The following is a 12,668-nucleotide window of genomic DNA, read 5'->3' on the forward strand; positions in this document are numbered from 1 at the left end:
TCTTTGCTTCTGCTTCTTCTGTTTGTTTCTAGTGCCTTCTCTATGTTGTTATGAAGGCAACTCAAATACCTGCAGAGGGTTCATGAATACTCTGTTTCCCTAAAAATAAGCCCTGGTTACAGTCAGGGCTAGTGTTAGGAGGAATCAAACTGTGCAATTTCTCAGGAACCCACTTTCTTAAGGACCTTATCAGTTGCATTCGGAAGTTGATTGTTTAAGGACCTTTGATGAAGTCATGTGACATGATGTAAGCAAAGGTCTCTTAATTGCATGAGTCTAAAAGAACTGAATAGAAGACAGGCTGGCATGGTGATTCGGCATTAGGGGAAAGGGAGAGCAAACAGGACAATTTTACAGGGCCCCCATTTTCCTAGCGGCCCCAGTGTTTATATGCCGATTATAGGACTGTTCAAGAACCTTTTTGACATCACGTCATGTGACCAAAGGTCTCTTACTTGCAGGAGTATAAAGCTGAAGAGGAGATAGGCTGGTGTGGGTGTGTGTGTGTGTGTGTGTGTGTGTGTGTGTGTGTGTGTGTGTGTGTGTGTGTGGATAGCTAGATAATAGAAAAATAAAAGTTACAGCCGCACACTGAAGTACCACATTTTTAAACTACCAAAAAATATCTAATAAAATTATTGCTTTAGAGAATGTGAACTACTGGAAAACTACCCTGGAAGGATTGGAGACACCTACAGAAGGAGATTTGACACCTAGACCTTGATTCTTCAAAGCAATTATGCCAGAATTCTGTCAGAAATCACTTTTCAATCAATTTTTTGTGCAACACAGAGTTGTGAAAAAAAAATCGTGCGACTAAATCATCACGGCGCACTGCGCTGACATCACTCGCATGTCCTTCAGCTCCCAGCAGTACAAGCAGACATGGCCTCCTCTTACTGGTAATTCATAGCAAAATGTATGGCCTCCGGCGCCACTGCGAACAAGCTGACTATCAAGCACGTGACTGTGATCAGAGGAGGCCTGATGGGTGCCGGGATAGCGCAGGTAGCTGCAGCAAACAGACACACTGTTGTTTTTGTGGACCAGACTGATGACATCTTGAAAAAGTTTGCCAAAAGTATTGAAGACAGCTTGAAAATGGTCACTAAGAAGATGTTTGCGGACAAGCCTGAGGCTGATTCACAATTCATCAGCAAAACCCTCTGATACTTCAGCACAAGCACAGACCCAGCAGCCGTGGTGCACAGCAATGATCTGGTGGTAGAAGTCATAATAGAAAACATGGAAGTGAAAAATGCACTGATGAAGACACTGGACAAATTTGCACCAGAACACACCATATTTGCCAGCAACACTTCCTCATAGCTGACATAGCCAACTCCACAACTAGGCAGGATCAGTTCGGAGGGCTGCATTTCTTTAATCCAATGATGAAGCTGGTGGAGGTCATTAAGACACCAATGACTGGGGGGCGGAGCCTGGACTGGGATGTGAGCGCACGCGAGGAGACACTCTCCCGCTGACTCACCGTGACACCGCCGGAACCACCGCATGGCCGACGGGTATAGTGGCATCGGAGGACAAGGGAAGGACCCGACTCCCAGCAGAAGAAGTTCCAGCTCCTGAATCAGCGAGATGACCAAGCGGCGGCAGAAGGAAGTGGGAGCCGGGAAAATGCCTGGCTTACAAGATGGCACCGAGGTCAGAGAGGAGCCAGAGAAGGCAAACGTAGCCTGCCAGCGCCGCATGGAAGCGGCTGCAAAGCTGGCACAGTATGCAAGGCAATCGGAGGAACCTCTGGGGGAGCCTGGTAAGATGGTGGAAGAAAACGGGAGGAGGAGGAAGACCCGGAGGAGGCTGAAGGAGCAAGGGGAGAATCAGGGGAAGATAAACAGGATGAGGATTCAGGAGAGCAGCAGGCAGCAGATGAAATACAGAAGAACCCCACTATTAAGGATGTATTTCAGGTGGTCTCCTTCTGCAAACAGGCCCTCACAACTTTAACCCAGCAGGTGCTGGGAATAAAGGGAGATATAGCTACTCTCAAAAAAGATCAGAAGAAAGCTGATATGAGAACCAGTGCTGTGGAAGAAAGAGTGGGGACAGCTGAGGATCACATAGTTGCACTACAAAAAGCAGAGAGAAAATTCCAGAAGCAGATATCTGAGATGGCCACAAAAACAGACGACTTGGAGAACCGTTCCAGGAGGAACAATATAAGACTGGTGGGCATCCCAGAAAGAGCTGAGGGAAGAAATCCTACTGACTTCATAGAAATGTGACTTAAAGAGAAGATTATAGCTATACGCTATTGAAAGGGCATACAGGGTTCCAATGCAACCGCAGCTACCTGGCAAGGGACCTCGTATGATGCTGGCGAAGCTTCTTAACTACAGAGACCGGAATATTATTCTACGCAAGACACGGGATATGGAGACCCTGACAATAGATGGACACCCAGTAGCTATATACCCTGACTACTCTGTACTGAAACAAAGAATGCAATTCACAAGGGTAAAGAGACGACTCCGAGAGCTGGAGGTTAAATACTCCATGATTTTCCCAGCAAAACTCTGAGTAGTAGCACTGGAGAAGGTTCACTTCTTTCTTGATCCGGAAGAAGTCATGAAGTGGATAGACATCAATGCAAGGAAGCCCGCAAGCAACAGGAGAAGGATAGAAGCTAGCTACGAGCGATATTGCAATCTCGTGATTTTCCTGGGATTCAAGACTGGTTATTCATAAGCAATTGCATACACTAGAAGAGGAGGAAACTTCATAGGCTCATCTTTGTTGTAGAGACAGTACCTCCTTTTTTTTTGTTTTTTTTTTCTACCGGGTTATCATTGTTGATCTCCTGTTCCTGAGTGTTAGATGAGACAGCGGAATTCACTAACAATAAGCTGGACAATGACAGGAGGTCGATAATAATTCTTTTTTCTTATGGCCGTTCAGCGGCGATTGATAAATATTTAAGTTTTCAAATTTTCAGGTTAACTGTTTACATTATATGAAATTTGCAAATGAAAACGAATATGGTTAAGGCGGGAGGTGAGTTAGGGGGTTCTGCTCACTAGGATGAGACAGGTTTGGTATGGGAGAAAAAGAGGAGAGAGGTTGACCGGTCTAGGACAGATAGACCTCATTCCCCATAAGGGAGTTAAAGATGTAAATCGGAGGTGGAGGAGTTTAGTTGGGGCAATTCTAAGGGGAGGGCTAGGGAAGGGAAAGACTCAGCGTACAGAGGGACAACATGCCTGTACAAAGATAACCTGTGATTCAATATGGGAGAGGAGATTAAAGTATTATGTTGGAATGTAAGGGGACTGTCAGATAGAGGTAGAAGAGATGCAATGATAAAATATATGCTAGACCAGAGACCATCAGTAATGTGTTTATTGGAGATGCATTTGACAAGTGAAACGACGAATGTACTGAACAAACGATGGGTGCAAAAGGCATATCATTTTACTTTCTCTACCTATGCTAGCGGTGTCTCTATGTTGGTTCATAGATCCGCCCAATATGAAGAAGTGGAGACATGGATAGACACAGAGGGACAATATGTAATGGTGATCTGTAAGTTGTATGGACAATTACTATACATTACTGTTATATATGTTCCGCTGCCTTACACTAGTGCCAAAATTAGAGAGGTGAGAGAGCGCTTGGCTAAATGGGGGAATTTGCCATTCTTGTTGGTCGGTGACTTTAATAATGTCATAGATGCATATTGGGACAGGAGCAAAAAATCACGGGAGACGCGAAGTGATGGAGCGACAGGGTTTGGTACCTTTATCCAAGAATTGGGGTTAATAGACGTTTGGAGGATAAGAAATTTGGGGGTGACCTGGTTTTCTTGTCACTCCGCGACCCTTGGTACGCTTTCACGTATAGACCTGGCCTTGGGAAATGATCTGATGGATTCTGGGATTGCGCATGTTGAATATTTGACTAGAGTAATATCGGATCATAGTCCAATCCTGATATCTATTAAAAAACGAGGAGTGGGGGAAAGGCTAACAAGAGAATGGAAGTTACACCCGGTTTGGTTAAATTGTATTGACATGGACGGTATATCTAGTGAGATGCTGGAATATTTTACCCTTAAGGCCCTGTCACACACAGATAAATCTGTGGTTGCAGTGAAATTGTGGACAATCAGTGCCAGGTTTGTGGCTGTGTACAAATGGAACAATATGGCCATGATTTCACCGCAACCACAGATCTGCCAAAGGTTTATCTGTGTGTGTGTGTGTGTGTGTGACAGGGCCTTAAATAGAGGTAGTGCGGATCCTTTGGTAGTTTGGAACGCCATGAAGGCATACCTTAGAGGCCTTTTATTTAGAGACGTTTGCCAGTGTAAGTCTCGTAGTAGACAAGGGGAAATTGATTGCTTAGAGGCTTTGAAGGGAGCAGAAGCAGAGATGGTAGCACAGCCCACACCAGAGTATAGGCAAAAGCTAAAAGCAGCTCAGGAAGAAGTTAATAAAGTGCTATTGAAGAAAGCAGCAGGAAACAGGCTTTTCAGAGAGCACGTCTATGCGGAGGGAGAAAAGGTGGGACACCTGTTGTCGGTGGTGACGGCAGCCCAGAGAAAACCATCCTTTGTACACTGCATTCGCACCACAGCGGGAGATTTGGTCACGGAGGGGAAAGATATTTTGGACACGTTCGCAGCCTTTTATGAGGAATTGTACTCCACTAGAGGGGAGTCGAGACAGCAGGACCTAGAGATTTTCTTAGATACAATGACATTACCCAAAATAGCAGAGACAGAGAGACACAGTCTGGAGGCCCAAATTACACTTGAGGAGATGGAGAGAGCTTTGCATGGCATGGCAAATGAAAAAGCCCCAGGGGTGGATGGATTGCCGGTGGAGGTGTACAAATCTCTGGAAGAAATACTCTTACCCAATTTGTTGAATGTCTTGGAGGAGGCAAGAAAGCGGGGGACACTGCCAGCGTCTATGAGGGAGGCGATAATAACAGTAATACTTAAAGAGGATAAGGATCCAAAACTCCCTGAGTCATACCGGCCCATTTCACTTTTAACGACTGATGTTAAAATTTTGGCCAAAGTACTCTCTAATCGATTAACCGAAGTGATATCTGCTCGAATTCACCCAGATCAGTCGGGTTTCATGCCTAGTAGATCTACGGCGAAAAATATACGAAGATTATACCTTAACATGCAGCTACCGGTGGACAATCCGGGACAGAGGGTGATAGCTTCGTTAGATGCCCATAAGGCATTTGACAGTGTGGAATGGGGGTATCTATGGGAAGTGCTAAGACATATGGAATTTGGCCCTAACTTTACATCTGGGATACAGCTGTTATATGCTAGACCAGTGGCTAAAGTGAGAATTAATGGAATGTTGTCACACACAGTGGACTTACAAAGGGGTACTCGTCAGGGTTGCCCGCTCTCGCCTCTCCTTTTTGCTCTAGCGGGGGAACCACTGGCGGCTGCTATACGGCAGAACAGAGACATAAAGGGATTTGTATATGGCCCTCTAGAAGAAAAGATAGCCCTCTATGCAGACAACATTCTGTTATTATTCGCAGACCCAGGGGCATCATTGAGCCATGCCATGCAGGTGATCGAACGGTTCGGAAGGATCTTTGGACTGTCTATAAATTGGACCAAATCAAACCTTTTCCAGGTGGACACGGGAATAGACGGGTCGACCTAGGGTGATGAGGTTAACAGATTGCGGGTTGTGGACCAGTTTAGATATCTGGGCATACAGGTATCCTTACCAATTGGGAATTACATCACTATTAATCTAGTCCCTTTGCTGAACCAACTGCGTAGTAAGATAACTGCTTGGAATAAGCTTTATTTATCAGTAATAGGACGGATTAACCTTATTAAAATGGTAATATGCCCATGATATTCTACGTGATACACAATACTCCTATCTGTATCCCTCAGAGTCACTTTAAGGAGATTGATTCTATGTTCCGTGCTCTAATATAAAAGAACAAACAAGCCAGACTCAAACTTGAAAGGTTGCAGAGACCAAAGGACGAGGGAGGGTTAGCGTTACCCAATCCAGGAATATATTATCTGGCAGCTCAGAGTCAACATTTCAGGGGATGGGCGAATTTAGTGGCGGTGGATCCAGCATCTAGATTGTTGGGGCATGTTTTACATCGACGACCATTGGTGTTAGGATTGGAGGACGGATCATTTTGGAGACAAGGGAAAACAAACCCTACACTTAATTTGTCGAACAGAATTTGGAGAAAGATCAAGCAGATGAGGGGGGTTACGGCAATAACTGAATTCACTCCGGTGTGGGAAAATGATAACTGCTCTGAGATATATAAGATAGGCAAAATTAAGGAATGGGCACGTAAAGGTATATGGTATATGTGGCAAATTCTAGACCAGAGACATTAGAAGCTGTTTACACAAATACAAGATGAATTTGTGATATCTCCATCCGGGTGTTACCACTATAAACGAATGGCACATGCAGTAGCGGCTCAGAGGGTTAAACAATCATTGCTGGTTCAGGCAGACTTAGTATTGAAATATGTGTGTAGTAGTGTGCCCACAAGAGGAATCATATCAACTATATATAGGGATCTATTGCATACATATTTGCTTAACCACCCAGTAAGAACTAGAACTAAATGGGAGGCAGAGATAGACGGGATCACTGATGAGGTGTGGGAAAGTGTCCTGGAGTACATACCGAAATTATCAATAAGTGAACCAGCAAGATTGTCCCATCTGTATGTGGTGACTAGGGCGTATAGATCCCCACTAATTATGTGTAAAATGGGACTGAGGAGTAACTCTGACTGCCCTAGATGCAATGGAGACGATGCCGGCATCTTCCATATGATGTGGACGTGCCCCAGGTTGACGTCTTTCTGGATAACTGTTCTTAACAAAATAGAAGGAGTTTATAGATGCAAACTTCCCAAACAACCTTTGGTATGTCTCCTAGGTTATGTGGAGGAAATCAGAGTAGACAACATTTTTAAAATAGTGATAGCCAGATTGCTGTATGCGGCCAGGAAAGTAATTGCCAAACATTGGATGCAGGGGGACCCACCGACTAGAGGGGAATTTTATCGCATATCTTAATCATATTGCTTGGATGGAGAGAAGTATATATGGGAAAAGGAAACAACTTGCACTTTTTGATAGACTGTGGAATCCGTGGTTGCAGTATGGATAAATATTAGGGCTGGGAGATGTTGGTCTCTGAGCAGGGATACCTGGTTCTACACATTCCAATATATGTCACTGAAAGGCACAAATGTGATATCTTTTATATAGATGTGGGTAATATGTACGCTGAGGGGGGAGGGGTTGTTGGGAATGGAAAGTTTGTAGTTATGTTTATTATTGCTGAAAATTTGACATTGGCTTTGTATATTTAATGAAAAATAAAAAATATTTGATTAAAGACAACAATGACTAGCCAAACAACTTCTCACTCTCTCATAAACTTCAGTAAAGCAATGGGAAAGACGCCTGTGTCATGTAAACACAACCCAGGCTTCATTGTTAACCGTCTTTTGGTACCATACCTAATGGAATTTGTGCATCTTCATGAAAGAGGTCATGCATCTGAGGAAGACATGGATTTTGCAATGAAATTGGGGGCCCGTTACCCAATGGGTCCTTTTGAGCTTTTGGATTATGTTGGTCTTGACAATAGTAAATACATAAATACATCATTGATGGTTGGTACCAGATGGAACCTGAAAACCCCTTTTTTGCCCCCAGTGAATTGCTCAATAAGCTTGGAAAGAAGACCAGAGAAGGATTTTTTAAGGACAGATGGTTGGCCTGGCTGCACTGCAGAGTTATATTGTTATAGTCTCATGTTTTCTTTGATTACGATGACCGTTGTTGGTTTTACATTGCACGGTTTTCTCAGCACTTATTAACACTCTAGTGCCTTACAGTCATGATTCTCTATTTCATCAACATCCTTTTGTACCGCTGATTCCAAACATTGATACGTCATAGCCATTCTACAGTCAATAATAAATGAATGTACAAAAAATAAATTGTGCAACTTTTGGAGGTTTCACGCCAATTTTAACCAGCTTTGCCAAATTGGGCAGAGCTAGGCCAGAAGAAGGGTGTGATGCCACCGCTTCTCTAATTCATAACAAACTGCGGCGTTCCCTATGCCAGAAATCTTACGCCAGTCCCTGACATCAATTTTCATTGTACATCGCCGGTCCTGATGAATTGGAGACCTAATGTTTATCTGCACAGACCCTGCTACCTGCTTTGGTTACAAAGCCTAAGGATAGGCCATCAATGTTACACTCCCGGACAAACCCATTAAATATTTGGCATCTGTCTTCTTCGAAAAAAAACCTTTTTGAAATTGTCTATGTTGTGGATCAATGTCACAACCAGACGGTTGCAGGCATCCCCAACTGTCATGGCGGTATCAGGATCTGTGGAAATTACAGATTCTGGCACTCTGCTAACTTCTCTGATGTCTGTGAGCAATGCAGTGAGACGCAGGTGTTGAACCACATACTTAGTAAAACTAGCAAGAGTTATTCTTTGCTGGGCTCCTTGTTAATGTCTTTGATTACATGCTGTAGGGGAGCCAGTATCTTTCGCTCCCCTTCTGTATATGCTGGCTGGACTATTCCATTAACGCCAGCTATAATTTACCTATACAAGTGTGGTGAGGTGTTGTGATACAAACTAGTGGTTGTTGTGCATTATTGCTGTGAGCAGTTGTGGTGTTAACCCTTGTTATTTCTGCCTTCCTGCTTTTGCTTTTCTCCTTAGTATCTCACTGTTTATTTCTGTGAGTTTGCGGTGTGTCTGAAATTTGGTTTTACCGTCTGTCTTAATCTGTATTTCCATCCTACTCCTACCCCTTCTTCCACGTTCAGGGGTAATCCAGAGGTTAGGGATAGCTAAGGTCTCCTAGCATGAGGAAAGTATAGGAGCCCCCGTCCCTCATTATCCTACAGTCACATTGCAACAATCAATCAGATTATTTACTGTAGCACATTCCAGAGAACGAAGATGTAACTCTTAGATCTCGAAATTGGAAAACAAATTCAGAATAATTTGTTTCCTAATTTAATTTCTGATGTTATGGTTTAAAAACTAAATCTACTTTCGAAATTATATGATTAAAAAATAATATAAAATGTGTTTATTTATAGCCGATGACTGTATCAGGAGTTCAGATGGACATCTAATATCTTCAAAATTTAAAACAGATGATCAAACTATCACACATAATACATATGAAGAGCATGCTGCTGTCCCAGATATACCTCCAGTCCTTCATTGGAAAGCTTTATCATCTGATCTTTTCAAACAAGTCCAAAATTACGAATTATCACAGAATTGTAATCAAAATAAAAGTTACAGAAAGGATGTGGAACATGAGACAGCTCCTACAAGGGAGAAACCATTTTCATGTTCAGCGTGTGGGAAATGTTTTATTTGTAAATCACACCTTGTTAGACATCAAAAAATTCACACAGGGGAGAAGCTATTTTCATGTTCAAAATGTGGGAAATGTTTTATTCAGAAATCAGACCTTGTAAGACATCAGAAAACACACACAGGGGAGAAGCCATTTTCATGTTCAGAATGTGGGAAATGTTTTAGTTGGAAATCAGATCTTATTTTCCATCAAAGATCTCACACAGGGGAGAAGCCATTTTCATGTTCAGAGTGTGGGAAATGTTTTATTCAGAAATCAGACCTTGTAAGACATCAGAAAAAACACACAGGGGAGAAGCCATTTTCATGTTCAGAGTGTGGGAAATGTTTTATTCGGAAATCACACCTTGTTGGACATCAGAAAAATCACACAGGGGAAAAGCCATTTTCATGTTCAGAATGTGGGAAATGTTTTAGTTGGAAATCAGATCTTATTTTCCATCAAAGATCTCACACAGGGGAGAAGCCATTTTCATGTTCAGAGTGTGGGAAATGTTTTATTCAGAAATCAGACCTTGTTAGACATCAGAAAAAACACACAGGGGAGAAGCCATTTTCATGTTCAGAGTGTGGGAAATGTTTTATTCAGAAATCACAACTTGTTGGACATCAGAAAAAACACACAGGGGAGAAGCCATTTTCATGTTCAGAGTGTGGGAAATGTTTTATTCGGAAATTTCAGCTTGTTGAACATCAGAAAAAACACACAGGGGAGAAGCCATTTTCATGTTCAGAGTGTGGGAAATGTTTTATTCGGAAATCAGATTTTGTTTGGCATCAAAGATCTCACACAGGGGAGAAGCCATTTTCATGTTCAGAGTGTGGTAAATGTTTTATTCAAAAATCAAACCTTGTTAGACATCAGAAAAATCACACAGGGGAGAAGCCATTTTCATGTTCAGAGTGTGGGAAATGTTTTATTCAGAAATCACACCTTGTTAGACATCAGAAAAATCACACAGGGGAGAAGCCATTTTCATGTTCAGAGTGTGGGAAATGTTTTATTCAGAAATCAGACCTTGTTAGACATCAGAAAAAACACACAGGGGAGAAGCCATTTTCATGTTCAGAGTGTGGGAAATGTTTTATTCGGAAATCACACCTTGTTGGACATCAGAAAAATCACACAGGGGAGAAGCCATTTTCATGTTCAGAATGTGGGAAATGTTTTAGTTGGAAATCAGATCTTATTTTCCATCAAAGATCTCACACAGGGGAGAAGCCATTTTCATGTTCAGAGTGTGGGAAATGTTTTATTCAGAAATCACACCTTGTTAGACATCAGAAAAAACACACAGGGGAGAAGCCATTTTCATGTTCAGAGTGTGGGAAATGTTTTATTCAGAAATCAAACCTTGTTAGACATCAGAAAAAACACACAGGGGAGAAGCCATTTTCATGTTCAGAGTGTGGGAAATGTTTTATTCAGAAATCACACCTTGTTAGACATCAGAAAAATCACACAGGGGAGAAGCCATTTTCATGTTCAGAGTGTGGGAAATGTTTTATTCGGAAATCAAACCTTGTTAGACATCAGAAAAATCACACAGGGGAGAAGCCATTTTCATGTTCAGAGTGTGGGAAATGTTTTATTCAGAAATCACACCTTGTTGTTCATCAAAGATGTCACAGAGTGGAGAAGCCATTTTCATGCCCAGAATGTGGTAAATGTTTTACTAGGAAATCAGGTCTTGTTTACCATGAAAAAAAATCACACAAAATAAACCATTTTTATGTTGTGAATGTGGAAAATGTTATTGTCAGAAATCACATCTTGTTAAACATGTGAAGAAGCCGTAATAATTGAAATGTGTAACTGGTAAATCAAGTCTTGCCGACAATCAGAAAACCACCAGAGCGGAGCAGCCTCTCTTGTTTTCAGAATTTGCCAAATGTTTTTTGTATCATTAATCAGGTCCTGTGGTCAGATGAGTCACATGGGAGAAGCCATCATGATGTACTATAATTCAAAGGGTTTATCCAAAAATCAGCTACAATTGCTCAAGTAAGAATTGGTGAGGGAAAGAAAAATTCTCTCTCTTTTTAAACTCATCGTATTTTTCGGACCATAAGACATACCTAGGTTTTGAAGGAGAAAAATAGGGAAAACGATTGAAGCAAAAATGTTGTCATGACACACTGTTATGGGGGATCTGCTGCTGACACTGTTACAGGGGTAATATCCCCCAGTTTCTAGTGCAATGTGTTTGATGACTTTCCCCTTAAATAGTGCTTATAACAAATCTGTGGCTGCTTTTATTATTTACTAAAACAGTGAAGAGCCACAGATTAGTGAATTTTTTAAATATAATGGAGTGCCAAAAGTGTCCCTAATGTCCCCCAAAAGGAACTTCCAGGTTGTGAGATCACACAACCCTCAGCGATCACTCTCACAGTGAAAGAGTGAGCTCTACGACCCCAGCTCTGCAGCATCCTTCTTAACCAGTTCAGTAAAACCTTAAAAAAATATGTGACCGTGCTGGATTATTTGAGAGAGCAGTGTCTCGTGCTTAGAGCTTGGTAGTACGTGGCCGTAAAGAGGCGTGGCTACGGGACCCGGTAGTTTAAGAATGTTGAAAAATACCAGTGGTTTAACGATGCCATAGAACTGTTAGGTATTGGTATTTTCGTTTATTGTTTTTCACAGTTTGTTATCTTCCATATAGAAAAGGTTAGTGAATAAGTGTATAGTCAATCAGGGTTTAAATTAATGGAGAAGTTACCTAATTTGCAACCAGATTCTTTACAGTGTGTACACCCGGTACATGGACTTTGTTTATATATATATATATATATATATATATATATATATATAGTAAAAATGGACCATTTTCACAGGACTGGCGTGATCAACATGAACTTGTGTATTGTACATAGTTGCACCTCCTGTGCCAACCAGAGTCATCTAACACAAGACCTGGGACCTTAACCTGGTCATGGACCCGTGGATAGGTATCCAGAGGTCAGGTTGTTTGGGTGGCGGGTTATTGGGATCCGGGACATTGGGACTGGACTGTCGCAGGAAGGGGCTGCAACAGAGCAGGTTGAGTCCCCGCTACTACTGAAACTGGTAGCGTTCCACCGTTGGGAGATGAACTCTTAATAAAGTTTAGTAACATTTAAGTAACCAGCCTCCCTAATGTGGGATGTATTTGTAAGTAAATGTTTTACCCTTTTTTCTTCCAATTGAAAAAAAAAAAAATAAACCTCTGATGTCCTGTAGGTCGGGGATGAGCTA

The 12,668-nt window shown here is 42.0% G+C and overlaps 1 protein-coding gene and 1 pseudogene across 1 annotated transcript in view; both read left to right on the forward strand.

Moving 5' to 3' along the window:
* Nucleotides 1-12,186, forward strand: part of LOC142259249 (uncharacterized) — a 216,046-nt gene extending 203,860 nt beyond the window's left edge. Inside the window, 2 exon segments of the mRNA XM_075331730.1 lie at nt 9,386-11,139; nt 11,142-12,186. Coding sequence (XP_075187845.1) covers nt 9,386-11,139; nt 11,142-11,230 — 1,843 coding nt within the window. The 3' untranslated portion in view covers nt 11,231-12,186.
* Nucleotides 886-7,814, forward strand: LOC142259233 (hydroxyacyl-coenzyme A dehydrogenase, mitochondrial pseudogene; annotated as a pseudogene).
* Nucleotides 12,187-12,668: the final 482 nt, after the last annotated feature.

The sequence above is a fragment of the Anomaloglossus baeobatrachus genome (assembly GCF_048569485.1).
Source record: "Anomaloglossus baeobatrachus isolate aAnoBae1 chromosome 5 unlocalized genomic scaffold, aAnoBae1.hap1 SUPER_5_unloc_4, whole genome shotgun sequence".
NCBI classification, from domain to species: Eukaryota; Metazoa; Chordata; class Amphibia; order Anura; family Aromobatidae; genus Anomaloglossus; species Anomaloglossus baeobatrachus.